Source organism: Pelodiscus sinensis, chromosome 2 (genome assembly GCF_049634645.1).
Source record: "Pelodiscus sinensis isolate JC-2024 chromosome 2, ASM4963464v1, whole genome shotgun sequence".
NCBI classification, from domain to species: domain Eukaryota; kingdom Metazoa; phylum Chordata; order Testudines; family Trionychidae; genus Pelodiscus; species Pelodiscus sinensis.
In genome coordinates, this window is record NC_134712.1 from 239,082,865 (window position 1) to 239,099,311 (window position 16,447).

At 40.9% G+C, this 16,447-nt stretch overlaps 1 protein-coding gene across 1 annotated transcript in view; it reads left to right on the forward strand.

The window, feature by feature from the left end:
• The window catches only part of PTPRN2 (protein tyrosine phosphatase receptor type N2), a 938,219-nt gene that overhangs the window by 336,417 nt on the left and 585,355 nt on the right, over positions 1-16,447 (forward strand). Inside the window, exon 6 of the mRNA XM_075922745.1 lies at positions 8,974-9,424. Within this exon, the coding sequence (XP_075778860.1) occupies positions 8,974-9,424 (451 nt within the window). The remainder of the gene's footprint in view (positions 1-8,973; positions 9,425-16,447) is intronic.

Below are 16,447 nucleotides of genomic sequence, written 5' to 3' on the forward strand. Positions count from 1 at the left end.
TCCTCTGCAATTCTATCCTGCCTGTAGTGTTTGCAGGGAGTACTGCACTATGCCTACATACTTCCTCGCTATTGGGAAGTATGGGCAAAGTTTGTTGGAACAGCTTGTGGTATTAAAATAATGTAAAATTGCATGAATGTGAAATTATATTTTGATTGGCCCTCATAAAATTCTGATTTTTTTAAAATGTAACCTCTAAATTAGGCTCCTAAATTCTTATTTAAGGGATTTACAGGGTAAAGCTAAACTTTAGAAATCCAGTTTTGAAAATCTTGGTCTGTAGTTTTCCTTCCATCTCCCAAATGCGTCTACATTAAGCAGATTAATGGGGTTGATTAGCGTATTCATCAAGTTTCAAGTCAACAATTATGTACAACATCATTCTAAAATGCACATGTAACCGGATACCTCAGAGACAGCTAAGCATTCCATGCTTTGCATGGTCAATTCTCACTGAGTTTGAGGTTCACCTCACACACCATAACAGCAGTAATAATAATGAGACTTAAATTGTGGCACACAACAAACTTTCTCTGTAGTTTACTTTCAAGTACAAAAGTCCTAGTGATTCTGATGCTTGCAGCAGTTTGAATTCCTTTTTTATATTAGTCGTTTTAGACAATATCCCTTGCAAGCTCAATAGGTAATTCTGGCATTTGATAATGACCTCACCCGCAGACAAACAGCAAGTCCTTCACAAGTCTTGGTGAGTGTCTTTCCCAGAGCTTACAGCTCTAAAGAACATTTCACTGCAGTTCTGTTGAAAAGGATTATTCAGAAAATGAGCGCTTGGTGGCATTTGTCCCTTAGGCATTAGCTGGCATTTCTTCCACCCAGGCCTAATGAAGGCTTTACCTTCTTGCAAACTTCTGTACTGTCAATATTTGTGAAGCCTTTCCATCAAATCCTAGACTTAATTCACTCACTCTGAAAAGGCATGGCGTTTAGCTAGCTGAAAATACAGGCTAACCGAGGCTTCAAATTATGGATTTTTCCCCTAAATTGGAGCAAGTCTTAACCTTTCAGAGAAAACTGGTTTTATTTACATCCCTGCCTCTGCTGAAACCTAAGCAGGTGATTCATTTTGTTGGATTAGAATGCCCAGGACATATTTGATACCATTGATAACATTTTGGTATTAAAGGAGGACATGTTTCATTGTTCACAGCAGCCATGCTGGTATATTGTGGATATGTATTAAAATAACATCTAGGTCTCCTGGAAAGCCTTGGAATGGAATCTTCAACAAATGTGACTGAGGAGAAGGTGCAAAGCCCACTGTGGCAAGGTGAAAAACAGAAAAGTGCCATACTACAGAGGCAAAGGGTCTCTAAGAAAAGAAAGGATATAGATAGACATTGGCCATAAAGAATTAGATGTATTGGGAAAAGACGCTGTTGAGCTCTTGTGCTGGAGGTGCTTACTGGGATTGTGAGGCTCTCCTGTTGTTTCTTCTTGGTATGCTAGTGGATAAGAGTGAGCACAGTTTGATCTTTAGTACCATTTGGGTATGGAAGAGTTAGATAGAGCCTTCACTGCTCCTTTAGTACCTTGGGAAGCATGGATCCACCCCACCCCATACCTTTAGCAGTTGCCTTATCCTCCCTGCCTTCAGCTGATGTCAGCCCTAGTCCTGGGGAATCTGGAGGGGAGAATGAATACACTGCTTTTTTAGTCCCTTGTTGGTGTGGAGGAAATCCCTACTTTTCCTTTGCTCTTCTGGAGAATGGAATGTGGAGAAGATTCTGTTTCTCTTGCCTTGCCCTGAAGGAAGCTGCTCTGATCAAAATATGGCGATGGAATATCCTGCCATGATGCTGTCTGTAGTATCCAGGCTGTACATTTGAATGTTTTTTGATTCTACAAATCTTGGGCCCTATTTTTGTTCTGTAAATAAAATTAAAAGCTATTCTAATAAGTTTAAAGTCGAATGTTTAGCATATCACAATCCTTGTTTATGCCTGTCAGATCAAAAAGAAAATAAAAGAACTGGACAGAAGCTAGAGGACAAGAGGAATGGGTGATTGGAGAGAGCTAGTCCCATTTGGAATGGTATCTGACTGTTTTGTAGTCTTTATCATCACAGCACTCTTGTGAGATAGGGAAGTGTTACTATCTCCATTTTACAGAGAGAGAAATTGTCTTGGCTCAAATTATACAAGAATTTTGATGGCACAGTGACCTTAATCCAGTTTTCAATTCCTAGACACGCACCCTAGCCATGGGATTGTCCTTTTGTCTGCCGTTTCTACTTTTGCTTTAAGAAGGGGAAAAAATTGTAGGGGAGAATTGCACTGCAACTACAGACTTGAGTACTTTCACTGCTATATAGCTGTGGATAAAACCCAAATAATTAGAGATGTAAATACTAAGTTTTAAGCACAAAACTGGGACACAAAAAGCGAGAAGCCAGTTGATGCATTTTTTAAAGTTTTAATCTAGAAGACTGAACATTATTGACTAAGAAAAAATATTCTGTTTACTGACAAGAAGATCTATGGTTTCATTTAGATTGTACAGCTCAACCATTTGTAAAATAGGAATCAAATTTACCTACATCACAGGGGTGAGATGCCAATTATTTAAAGGACATAAAGTGCTTTAAAGATCTAAAGTGTGAAGCAAGTGGTATTATGTGTGCTAAGTACCAGCTAATGGTATCAGGAATTGGGTCATGGTCAGTCTGGACTACAAGGTGGAGTAGGATTAAGGCCTAGCAGGTAGGGTTGCCAGATACCTTCACAAAAAATCCCAAACAGGCAGGGAAAAATTGGTTGAGCAAAAAAAAGAAAAAAATAGAGGTCGCTGCCCCTTTAAATCACCGTGCTCCTTGCTTTCCTCGCCCTCACAGATGCCACTGCGCCTTTAAACTTTTTGAGCCACTGAGCCTTTAAATTACTGTGCTCCTTGCTCCCCCCAACCTCGCAGACACTTCCGGCCTTCCATCCGAGGAAAACAGCAAATACCGGACATTTTACATGTCCTATATTCTCTGGGGTTTTTTACTGGATGGAAGACCAAAATACTGAACTGTCTGGGCAAAAACCGGACACCTGGCAACCCTGCTAGCAGGCAGGAGCCAGAATACGAAGGCCAGAGCCCAGGGATGTGGCAGAATCAGAACCAGAAATTAGAGCTGCCTGTCAAAGCATTGCCCTGAGTTGGGGAAGGCAGGAATAGGCAGGGTTCTGAAACAGGAGTGGAACAAGGCAGGGTGCAGGGAGACAGAGAATCAACAAGCACATGCACTGAACACAAAGCTAGCTATTGCTGGGGCTGGCGTTAAGAAGAGTCCTGCTGGTTTCCTCAGTCAATCAGAAGTAGGAGATGGTTAGTGAGCCTAGCTGATATGACACACTAGCTGGATGTCAGGAGAAGTGAGCTGATGCAGCTGCAAAGCTATACTGCTGACACAGGGCCGTTATTCAAAATTCCAGGTAATTGATTTTCAGTAATTACCTGAACACTACTCAGATTTAATGGTTTCATTTAAAATCTCTATTATTCAGGTGGCCTGGACAGATGGCCAATGATACATGTTGTTCGGCACCTCTCAGGCTTATGTATTCTAATTTGCTAAATGCAAATTAGAGTTTGGTTCAACAAGTATCCTTGTAATGTGGTACTGCTTTGCTGTGTTATGATGCAAACATCACACATTGTGCTTCCTTGCTGAGGGCTGGCTGCTTTTTGATGACCACCTCAGTAAATAATAGATGGTAAGAGCCGGTGCAAATTTTAAAATGTTTTCCTGATTTACTATTAGCTCATAGAAGACTCGGGTGTGAATAGGTGGAGTTGACAGCAATTTTAATATTAGTCTTTCATAAATGTGTTTTGGGGGAAGGTTGTTACTTATAATATCATGTTTGGGTTTTGTGGAACAGCAAACAGTTTTGTATCGTGGATGGAAATTTTTAAGGTTAAGGCTTGATTCTGCAAGAATTTGAGAACTGTGGCTTTGATCCAGCACATTACTTAAGCATGCATTCAACTTTAAGCAGATGAATAAATCCATTGACTTCAGTTTAAAATGTGTATATTTCTCCAAGATTTGTTTATAATGGATGCTTATAGTAAGTTAGCCTTTAGGTAATGAGTTATCTCAATGTACCAGTACAACCATATCCCTGCAGAAAAATAGTTTAAAGACCATTCTCTGAACCCTAACAGTTCCATAACAGACTTAAGACATGTGAGCAAAGTATTCCCAAGAAAGAGAACTGGTAAATACTAATAAACCAGTCAGCGCTGATTACCTTGATGCACAACTCCTACAGTTCATATGGAGTTTGTTGTCAATTATTTGGCTCACATTATCTGGTAAAACTAATGTTTCTTTTGCTATGGAAGCAAAGGCAAACTGGCACTTCCACTTCATGCATAAGTTATTCCTTTAGAACCTATAAGCAAGAACATTAGCAAAATAGGAGGTATAACAGGTAGAGAGACAGAGCTACAGACTGTCACTGGATGGAATTGTGAAGGCTCTAGACTAGGATGTTCCATAACTATTAACTAGAATGATTTAAGAGAGGACATTAGAGAGGGAAATATAAACATCTAGGTGGGTGAGGATGGTGAAGAGGACATGGGAAGCCAACAGCAGAACTGGGGCATCACCACTAAAGTCAAGAAGAGTTGCATGCACCTTAGTATTAAAATTCATAACACAACTGAAGAACTTGTTCACAAAGGTAACAAGAGTACTTAACCATTTAAAAAAAGACAGACCATACAGTTCACAATCAAATCTGTGCCAACTGCATTTACAGCAGAGCAGATTACCAAATTATATGCAATCAGACGCCAGACCATCCTGTTACACTGAAATTGCACAATCGGGATTCAGAGGTAAAGTCATCACTAATTCTGATGAAAAGAGACTCTGTGGAGCCATTTTGCTTGATCATCAGTAAGTTTTTGACATTGTTCACTACAGGGTAATAATTAACAATTAGCTCTGATGTAGCTTTTAAATGGGTTCCAAGTTACTTTTCTCAGAAAAGAAGTGAAAGATATTTATGGAAGAATTACTAGTGAACTATTTTGGCTGATGTTATAAAGGAGGTCAGAATAGATTATAATAATAGTCCTTTATGGCGTTGAAAACTATGAATCAACATAACGATTGTGTACATGGTGATTGATATTCTATCATGGCTTGACTATAGCAGGGCTCTGCTTCATGCCATTTATTGATTTCAGTGCATATGAATGGTCTTTCCAGTACTAGAACTAAATGTTGTTGGTTTCTTGCATGGTGTCATGTCACTGCTATAGGTACACAAGTCATTTGTGATGAGAGAAGATGTTTTAATTCTTGCTTGTCCAGAGGACTAAATTCGTCATGGATGTTTTCATTGACTATAATTCTAATTATACATAAGCATCCTAAGGCCTAATTTGGTCCAGAGTATCAAAATGTCTCATCAGCCAGCTTTTTCTTTATATGAAAGTATGCCACAACATTTAATATCATTTTTGTAAAACTCTCAACCCACATGCTGATCAAGTCATTGGACTAAACTTTTTGTAGTTCTGTTCAGATATGTAGGATTTATATGAGCATATGGTATTTCTGGCATAGTACATTTACATATGATGCAGGGGTGTGTGGTTCACTCAGTACTGAGCTTTGTTCTAACTGAAAGAATGTACGTCTATATAAAAGCATATGCTGAAGAAAAGCTTTAGCTTATTATGGCCTCTGACAAATTCTTATTTTCTCTCGTTATTATCCAAAGAAATCTGGTTTGAATGTGTTTTATGTTGCAGTTTATTTTGCCACCTTATCAAATAGGCACTGTGAACTTGGTGTTCAACTATTGTGGGTTAGCTATTGTGGCCTCACTGAAGTTAATGGATGCTAAGGATGAATTAATGTTTATAAGCACAGAAAGTGAAAGGTTCTGGGAAAGTGCCTAGTAAAATTATTTTGGGGATGCTGTGTGTGTCTGTACTCTTAAAATGGTTCTTCAACATCTGTAAACCTCGTCCACATTGGGCAAATGGTTCTCCAAAAAAAGCCATGTTTAGTGCATCACTGCTCTGAATTCTGTTGCCCTCATGTATTTTTGATCCTGCACTACATCAGTACTTGAAGGGATTATTGGGATTAAAAACAATTCTTTAAAGCAGGAGAGCTAGAATTTTCCTAAAAAGACTGGTGACAGCTTAATATATATATTTTAAGGATCTTACAGCAATGACATGAATTAAGTGAATAATGCCATATCTGCAAAACAATACATGTTATTTCCATAATAATGGATAACAGTCTCTATTGTCATGCAGCCAAAAGTGCCACAGAGGGAATTTACAAATCCTTGTAATCAATAGCAGTTCCGAATATTGAAAAACCAACAAACCACTACCTTCCTCAGGTTTTAGTCTGTCAAATTCATTTAACTATGAAATTAGGCAAACCAATGGTATAGTGTCCATATACATGAGTATCAAATAAAACAGCACTGAAACGGAATTATCATAGTAGCCTTTAATGTTTATTATTAGATATGAAAAAAAATAAAAAGAAGTAGTTACCAGATTCAAAGCTCCATAGTGTAGGTGGCTCCCTCCTCCTTCTGCAAAAATCGAAAGACTGTTTTTCATACTAATTAACATACCAAATGTTTATTCTTTAGTAGATACTTTATTTTAGTATTGTATTATTTACCCAGGCCTTGTCTTTCCTGAGATTTCAGACTGCATGTTTCTATTTGCCCGTGTGGTATTTTGTTTATCTCAGAGGCATTGTTTCTCTGGTTCAGGTGAAAAGACTTGCACACAGCTAGGAGGGTTCTTTAATTAAGTTGGCCCCAACTAGCTCAGAGTGCCTGGCAACTGGATGTTCTTGCAAGACAGGTAGCTGTGGATATTGTACTTTAATTAGAACTTTTTTGTGTTGTATCCCCAGCTATGAGAGCTGTGACCTGTCAAGCTGCTGGGAGACTGTCCCCTCGTGATAGTGAATCAGCTCTGAGCCTGAGATTGACACTTTGTATCCAATTTGTATAAGATTGCTTGAGGTGGTTTTGCTTTTCGAGCTGTGTTTGTTTACCAAAGGAGCAGGAAATCACAAATCTGCTAATATATGAGCATATTTGTGTTAGGTAGGTAGTCCTACTTGCCTGACCTAAATCTTTCGCAAACACTTTTGGATTGCTAGTGTTGCCTACCTCTGGATGTTTTGTTTTAAATTTGTAAGGTTTTAAGCCTTCGAGCTTGATGCCCACACCAGTGGTAGGTATGGGAGTGGTACAGCCACAGTGGAGAAGGTACCTGGGCTGGAAGCTGGCTCCTGTGAGTAGCAGCCAAACATGCTGCTGCTGTTGCCGCTGCAAGTTCTTGGTGGAGCCCTGCAGCTCTACAGATTTCTGCTTTATATACATGGGTATCTGCATCCATGGATAGCACCTGTGAAGGATCTATGGATAAGAAGAACACTGGTGCCCCAAATTCAGTGGTGCCTTATGCAGCTGCATATGTCACATATGTCTAAAGATGGCCCTTACTGACCTCAAAGCCAGTATGTAGTAACCTACATAGGCAATATAGCCATTAATAGTTGTAATTGAGATCAATATCTTGAGCATATATTGGCAGTCCTACAGGCCTGCAAGCAAGCAGGCCTCATGGCGAACCAGGCCAAGTGCCGATTGGAATTTCATTAGGTAACATACCTCAGATATGCTATCAGGAAGGACAAATATAGACCTCTGGATGAAAAGGTCTAGACCTTGATTGATTGCCCAATCCCATCAACAAAGAAACAAGTCAAATGGTTTTGGGGCCTGGCTGGCTACTGTAGACCATTCATACCTAGATTAATCATAATAGTAGCACCCGTTGCTTACTTAGTTAAGAACTCTAGCCCCAAGAAAGTCAATGGTCTGTGGGCTATGACAAAGCCTTCAACACCTTGAAAGATCTTCGGAGCACAGTACCAGTCCTCTTCCGTCCGTGGCAATTCACGTCCATCAGGAGTGGCAAGTGGCCTTAACCCGTATAAAGTGACAACTGTATGGGCAAATCCCCAGCCTCACCCCCAGTTCCGCCCTTTCTACCAAGGCCCTGCCCCCACCATGGGGAGGCAGGGCAGTACAAAGCTGCCATCCTCTCCAGCACGAGAAGGGCACCCCCAGCCTCCCTGGCTCTGAAGCACAGGGAGGGAGGATGGTGCACTTCTCCACCCTCCCTGGCCCCAGAACATGGGGAGAGTGGATGCTTAGGGGCAGCAACACTCTGCCCCAGTTTGTCTGGGCCAGGCTAGTGGCTTGGAAAGGTGATGCCTTCTCCCATCTAGCATATTGGCTGCCCATGGCCAGTGGGCACCCAGGGGCTAACCCTAGCGAACTGCCTTGAGCTCATTGCCCACCCTGCTTTAGAAGGAAACATCCAATCTTAACAAAAATGCTTTTAACATCTAAACAATACATGTTAAATTAGATGAGTCGGCTGATCATTGTACATGCCTTTTATAGTTTAAAAAGAAATACCAAAAACTAAAATCTAATTTGAAACATTAAAAATCCAATGAAAACAGTTCTTTTTAAACAAATGGACATTGTTCTGCAATGTATGAAACCCAGTTACTGCATCACTGATATTTTGAAGCTGAAATGAATAAAATCAAAAGGTAAATGGACTCCCCTTGATTTTCTTTGTCCAGCTGAGTATAAACAGAGCATACATAATTGCAAGTCAACTGAATTTTATAGTTTTCTCACTTGTAATAATCTAAAGTGATATTAGTAGCACAGATAACAAAATCTGTTTAAAGCACCCCTTCCAGTATATTAGAATTTGCACATTGGTAGAAGGGTTTGCATGGTAGTTTCTGACTTCTTGATTAATTTTGCCTAGTGTTAAAATGCAATGGAATGTATGCCCAAGTTTCTGAATAACGAGTAAGCATTATGATGCAGTATTCATTGCAATAATGACCTAACCTATTTTTTTTCACTCCAGGATAACATCCAACCTGACCGCATTATAGACTACATGATGCAGAAGTCCAAAGGAAAAGCACCTGCTTTGACCCATCAAAAGTATGCTGAGAATCCTGCAGTGAGGACCTTCAAACAGCCTCAACTGGACAACTACCCACTAGAGTCAGATGCAGAGCTTGACAGAAACGCTCTGATTGCTGCACTACAGGCCTATGTCTCTCAAAAGATGGCAGCACGGAACAACAATAAAAGCTCCGCTGGCAGGACTAAATGGTCTAACTTCTATGTTAACAGGTTCCGTCCAGCTCAGACTGGTCATTTTGATGCCAAACAAGAGACCGAAGATTTTAAAATGAAGCAGCCATTCCTGCAGGGACCTGGAGGTGTAGTGCTGGGACCAAGTTCAGAGGTGTTGAGTTATAAATCTGCTTCTCAGGGTGATCCTAAAGATCCTCTGAATGAAGTGGATGGTAAGATTTATATTTATTTTTTATCATTCCATTATGTGTCCTAAGCATGTTTCCAAAGTTATAGTAGACATTATCAGAATTAAAATAATTGTGTAGAATAAGCCTACCTCGTACCACTGAGATATTTATGTTTATCGATCACTATACTCAAAATCATAACAGCCTTAATCTAACCATTCCTTTCCTGAGCACTGCTTCCCACATCCTTCAACCCATTCTCTTCTTATGCACGTGAAAAATAATCTGCATGTTGTATTACCTTCCACTTATATAACTTTGTACATTTTCAAAGCACTTTCTAAACAATAACTAAGGCTGTGTCTAGACTGCAGGGTTTTTTCGAAAAAAGTAACCTGCGTCTAGACTACAGCCGCGTTCTTTTGAAATTAAATCGAAAGAACGCGGCTTTTCTTTCGACGGCGGTACTCCTCATTTCACGAGGAAGAACGCCTTTTTTCGAAAGTGCTCTTTTGAAAAAAGGCATTCTTGAATGCAGACAGGGCTTTTTCGAAAGAGAGCATCCAGACTGCCTGGGTGCTCTCTTTCGAAAAAGCGGCTCACTTTTTCAAAAGAAGAGGTTACAGTCTAGATGCTCTCTTTCAAAAGAGGCTTGTAGTCTAGACGTCCCCTAACTGTGGACATTGATTTGCACTCAACTCTGCTTTCATGCACCTCTGTCATATTGCACACTGTATGCAAGGGTAGAACTGTCTCATTGGTTTTGGCCTTCTGTTCTATTTGCCTGTCCATTGGAGGACTCCTGATAAAATGAAAAGTTAGCCAAAAGAGAATAATGCTGAAGTATGTTAAGAAAGAAACACTGCATGCAACATGTGTAGGCTGTCCATTCCTGAAGACCTAAGATACAGGAGGATGAGAAAGCGACGAGGAGTCCTGTGGCACCTGATAGACTAACTGAAGTGTAGGAGCATAAGCTTTCGTGGGCAAAGACCCACTTCGTCAGATGCATGTAGTGGAAATTTCCAGAGGCAGGAATAAATATGCAGGCCAGGATCAGGCTGGAGATGACCAGGTGGATCCAATCAAGGAGGATGAGGCCCACTTCTAGCAGCTGATCTGGAGGTGTGAATTCCAAGAGAGGAGAAGCTGCTTTTGTAGTTAGCGAGCCATTCACAGTCTTTGTTTAATCCAGAGTTGATTGTGTCAAACTTAAAGATGAACTGTAGCTCAGCAGTTTCTCTTTGAAGTCTGGTCCTGAAGTTTTTTTGCTGCAGGATGGCTACTTTTAGATCTGCAATTGTGTGTCCAGGAAGATTGAAGTGTTCCCCTACAGGTTTTTGTATGTTGCCATTCCTAATATCAGATTTGTGTCCATTGATTCTTTTACGTAGGGACTGTCCTGTTTGGCCGATGTATATAGCAGTGGGGCATTGTTGGCACATGATGGCATATATTACGTTGGTGGATGTGCAGGAGAATGTACCAGTGACAGTATGGCTGATCTGGTTAGGTCCTGTGATGGTGTTGCTGGTGTATATATGTGGGCAGAGTTGGCACCGAGGTTTGTTGCAAGGATTGGTTCCTGAGTTCGAGTTATTATGGTGCGGTGTGTAGTTGCTGGTGAGAATATGCTTCAGGTTGGCGGGTTGTCTGTGGGCAAGGACCGGCCTACCTCCCAAGGCCTGTGAAAGCGAGGGATCATTGTCCAGGATGGGTTGAAGATCACTAATGATGCGTTGGAGAGGTTTTAGCTGGGGACTGTAGGTGATGGCCAGTGGTGTTCTGTTGGTTTCTTTCTTGGGCTTGTCCCATAGCAGGAGGCTTCTGGGTACACGTCTGGCTCTGTCAATCTGTCTCCTCACTTCCTCGTGTGGGTATTGCAGTTTACAGAATGCTTGTTGAAGATCTTGTAGGTGTAGGTCTCTGTCTGAGGGGTTGGAGCATATGCGGTTGTACCTCAGTGCTTGGCTGTAAACAATGGATCGTGTGGTGTGTCCGGGGTGGAAACTGGAGGCATGCAGGTAAGTATAGCGGTCGGTAGGTTTTCGGTATAAGGTGGTATTGATATGACCGTCACTTATTTGTATCGTGGTGTCCAGGAAATGGACCTCCCGTGTCGATTGGTCCATGCTGAGGTTGATGGTGGGGTGGAAGCTGTTGAAATCATGGTGAAATTCTTCCAGAGTCTCCTTCCCATGGGTCCAGATGATGAAGATGTCATCGATGTAGCGTAGGTAGAAAAGGGGTGTAAGTGGACGAGAGCTGAGGAAGCGTTGTTCCAGGTCAGCCATAAAAATGTTGGCGTATTGTGGGGCCATGCGGGTGCCCATAGCAGTGCCACTGGTCTGGAGGTATATGTTGTCACCAAATCTGAAATAGTTGTGTGTGAGGATAAATTCACAGAGTTCAGCCACCAGTTGTGCTGTGGCATCATCAGGAATACTGTTCCTGACAGCTTGTACTCCATCTGCATGTGGGATGTTTGTGTAGAGAGCCTCTACATACATGGTGGCTAGGATGGTGTTTTCTGGAAGGAGGATGAGAGTTATAGCTAGAATTGGCTGAACTGTCATGCAAACAATTATTTGCCAAATTTGCTAAATATCCATGAGCAAATTTTAATGAATTTGTTTTATTTATATCCATATCACTTAATGACCTAGTGTAACATGTCATGGGATCTTATGACATATTTAAGGGGTGCTTGGGGTGAGGAGAGTTTGGAAAGTAGTGTTTCACTTGAATATTTGTCTGAACTAAACCAAGTACTGATGTTACTGCTGCATTTCAGGGTGCCTGAATCAATCTCTCACACTCTGCTGTGCATGTGCATTTGATGCCTTACAGTTGATCTTGCTCTCTTAATTCCAGCTAATCCCCATCTGATCATACATAAAAAGGACTTTCATGAGTCCCTTCCATATTTTGCAGTGCTAACAAAGTATTTTCTTCTTTGCTTTCTTTTAAAACACAAAATTGCTGAAACTTTGGCTTTTTGTTTGAAGGGAGACAATGTCTGCAATCCAAAGGAAGTCCAAAGTGAAAGCATTCTCAGTATGGGTCCTGGAGATTATAGGTTTCAGGGAACAAACTGTAATGTAAATGTAATCCAGATGGCACTGTAGGATTTTGCAACAGGTTGCACAGTTTTGCTGCTACACTCAAAGAAAACTAGGCCCATGCTGGTTTCACTGTCCTCCAACTGTTCCATTCACCTTTCCTAGCAGGAGTCAACAGGCAACAAAATACTTAACACTTACACTGAATAACATGTTTCACAATTCATTGGGTTGTGCTTCTTTGACTTTCACATGCATAATTAATCCTGCAGTCACAGAGTGTTTTGCTAGCTTACTTTTACATATGCTGTTATATAAACTTATTCAATGTCCTGAAATATCAATAGTATTGCTGGGGGCTTCTTTTGCTTTTTGCTTGTTTGAGTTGTTTACTAAGTCCTTTAAGGTACCTGTGAGGTAATGCATCAATCTATTCATAGTATCAAGTAGAAATGGTGACAGAAATTATGATGGATGAGAACTGAATCTGCCAATGTGAGCAGTTTTCGTGCCTCTACCAAAATTACAAAATTCTAGCTAGAGGTTTAGCCTAACCAAAAGAAGATTGATATGATTATTCTCTGTGAATACATCAGAGAAATAAATATAAGGGGGGGGGGGGAGAGGAATTATTTTAGTTAAGTGCCAATGTGGACACAAGAGAAAATGGCTATAAACTCACTAAGAACAAGTTTAGGCTCAAAATTAGGTGAAGGTTTCTAATCACCAGAGGAGTGAAGTTCTGGAACAGCGTTCCAAGGAGAGGTAGGTGTGTGTGTGTGTGTGTGTGTGTGGGTGGGGGGGGGGGGGTTAAATGGCTTCAGCCATGACCTTAATAGTTTTATGAAGAGGATGGTATGATGGATTTACCAACAATGGCATGTAGCCCATTGGTGACTGCCAGTAGTAAAAATCCCCAACTGCTGGATAAGGAATATTAGATGGGGATGGCTCTGAGTAACTACATACAATTCATTTGCAAATATCTGCTTGGTGGGTTTGTCCAGTTCTCAGGATTGAACTGATCACCGTATTTGGGGTAAGAAAGGAATTTTCCTCCTGTTCAGATTGGCAAAAACTGCATGTGTGTGAGGAGGGAGAGGGGGATTCACCTCCCTCTGCAGCATGGGTCACTTTCAGGTTTTAACAAGTGTAAACTGTGAATTCTCTGTAACTTGAATTCTTTAAATCATGATTTGAGGACTTCAGTAACTCAGCCAGAGATTAGGGGTCTGTATCAGGAGGCGGTGAGATTTTGTGACTTGCAGTGTGCAGAAGGTCAGACTAGATGATCACAATGGTCTCTTCTGATCTTTATGTCCAGGAATCCATGGGGAAGATTTGCACTGCCCTGGATGGCAATAGTTGTACATCTGTGGAGAGATTTTGTTTCTTCCTTTGGCTTTCCCTTTCCTTCTCTGACTCTTCCCATCTCTCCATGCTCATACTATTCTTCTAATGTAGCTGATTATGTGGGCTTTCTGTACACATACAAACTGTCAGCCCATTCTTCTTCAGTCAGTCAAAGGAACAGCATTCCCTGTTTTTCCTGACATAGAAAGTCAAAGTGCCAACCACAGAAGTGCTCACATACTGAATAGAGCACAGAAGAGGCACCCCGCTCTAGTCACATGATTCAACAGAGGGGAAGAAAGAGTAGGTGACTGGCAGAACAACAGAGAATGGCTTGAGCAGATGATCAGTAAGGGTGTGTCTAGACTACATGGCTCCATCGACGGAGCCATGTAAATTAGGCAGGACGACAAAGGTAAATGAAGCGGCGATTTAAATAATCGCCGCTTCATTGAAATCAAAATGGCCTCCAAGGCTTACAGGATCTGCCGATGAAGGGTTCTGGGGTCAGCAGATCCCTGTCTAGACTGCCGCACTGTGCCGACAAACAGCTGATTGGCACAGTGCAGCGGCCATTTTGATTTAAATGAAGTGGCAATTATTTAAATCACCGCTTCATTTACCTTTTTCGAGTACACTAATCTAAATGGCTCCGTCGATGAAGCCATGTAGTTTAGACGTACCCCAAGAGTTGGTGGGAAACAAGAGGAGGTTCACAGAGTAGAAGGGAGACACTCTGGGCATGCTTTTGAACCCCTCATAAACAGATTTGAAAGACAACGTGTGCTAGGGGGTGATGTGATCTGAGTGGGCACTGAGTTTGTAGAGAAAGTCCAACTTTTAAAGTAACCAACCTGCCAACTGCACAAGTCCGATGTGTAATTTAACTCTGCTTTGTGATGACCAAATCTGGACAAGTTCATTTCTGACTTTCTGAACACTGCATTTTCAGGCTCCCTTGCCTAGGACAAAAAGAAGCATTCACAGGGATTTTAATTAATAAAAAGCAAGTGTTCATGTTTAAAGATCTAAAACATTTTTTAAAAATACCCAAACCAACCCATGTTATGGTCACCAGCCAGGTGCATCTCAGATTTTCTTACTGAGTCTGATAGAGGGCTTTCAGGATGGTGGGACTGAAAGCTATTGGATAATAGCAGCTATTGGGTTTCTGAGCATCTGAGAGAAGTGATGGATGTTTCATGAGCTCAGCAATATTCCTGCTGCCTCCAGCTGCCATTGCATTGAGATACTGGGCAAACCAGGGCTGTTAGGAGCTATGTAAAACAGTGTGCAAAGCCTAGTTTGTGTAATATACTCTGCAGCTACCATCTTTTAATTCACCTGGATTCATTGACAAAATTAGTATTATAATAAATATATGAAAACCTAAGGCTTAGTGTTTGTCAAGATGCTGGTCCGTTAGAATTCCACAGCATTAGCAGGGATGAGAGACAGTTCAGCACTTCTGATTCTATCTCATATTGGAGAGAGGAAGAGGGATGTGGATACTCAGAAGTTTTCACACATGCGCTCACACATGCACACACATACACACACACTACTTGTTGTATTATAATAACCTTTAACACTTTTTCCTTGTTTTAGGAAATCCCCATGGAAATTCCCAAAAGATGTTAAAAAATACAGGAACCAACACATGTCTAGAAACTCCCCTTATATTTCAGAGAGACTCCTCGTCTTCTCAGCTGCAAATGATATACTAGAATGGTTGTGTGCCACCAAAAGTGGGGAAAATGCCCAAATTTAAAATAAACAAAACACTCATTTATCAGCATATTTGTATCTCCCAGGTACATACACAAATTTTCTCCCCAGACTTCTTTACAAAGCAACTCAATTTCACCAACTTGCATTGATCCTCTGGACAGACTTATGCTGGTGCTCCTTCTGGCCTCCTCAGGGTATGGGAACATATCCCATTCCTCAAATTCCTCAGCACTGGCTCAGCTCTGCAACTCTGCTGGTCTTTTAACAGGACTATGATTGTTCAGTAATGGACGCATACAATGCTGTAATACCTAGGTTTTGTTTAGTTGGAACTCAACACTGAAATTATTCTGTTTTTCAGGAGTTGTTCTTTTTGATGATATTGGCTAGATCAGGAGTAGCAACCTCACAGGGAGGCAGGAATCTTCTCTTATTCTGGTTTATTAAATGAACAAGAAGGACCAGTAGAGAGACTGTTAGTGGAATCTGGAGCAGGGCCTGTGCCAATTCATATTCTCTTGTGTGAATTCTCTCACCCTTATTTCCATTTTGTGGTTGAAACTGTGCTTTGTTATCAGCTATGAACCTATGGCAGTGAACTGGGGAAATAAGACTTTGCTGAGGCAATAGAAATAAAAGTGAAAGCTTGTGAAAAGTGAAATGAAATTGAAACAAAAAGGTTATGTTGACAGCTTGTTGTTCAGTAACTCAGTTGTTGGTTTGGCAGGTGGTTCGGATGTGATGACATTAAATTGTGGTTTAATAAAATACAATATTATTACATTATAATATTTTTAATTAACTGTGACCTGAACCAAAACCTGGGCTCTCAAAGTTAGAGGAAAATTTGGTCTGATTCTGAATGTCATGACTGGTCACCGTCTCTCTAGAAAAGAAACTAATCTTGGACAGAGATTAA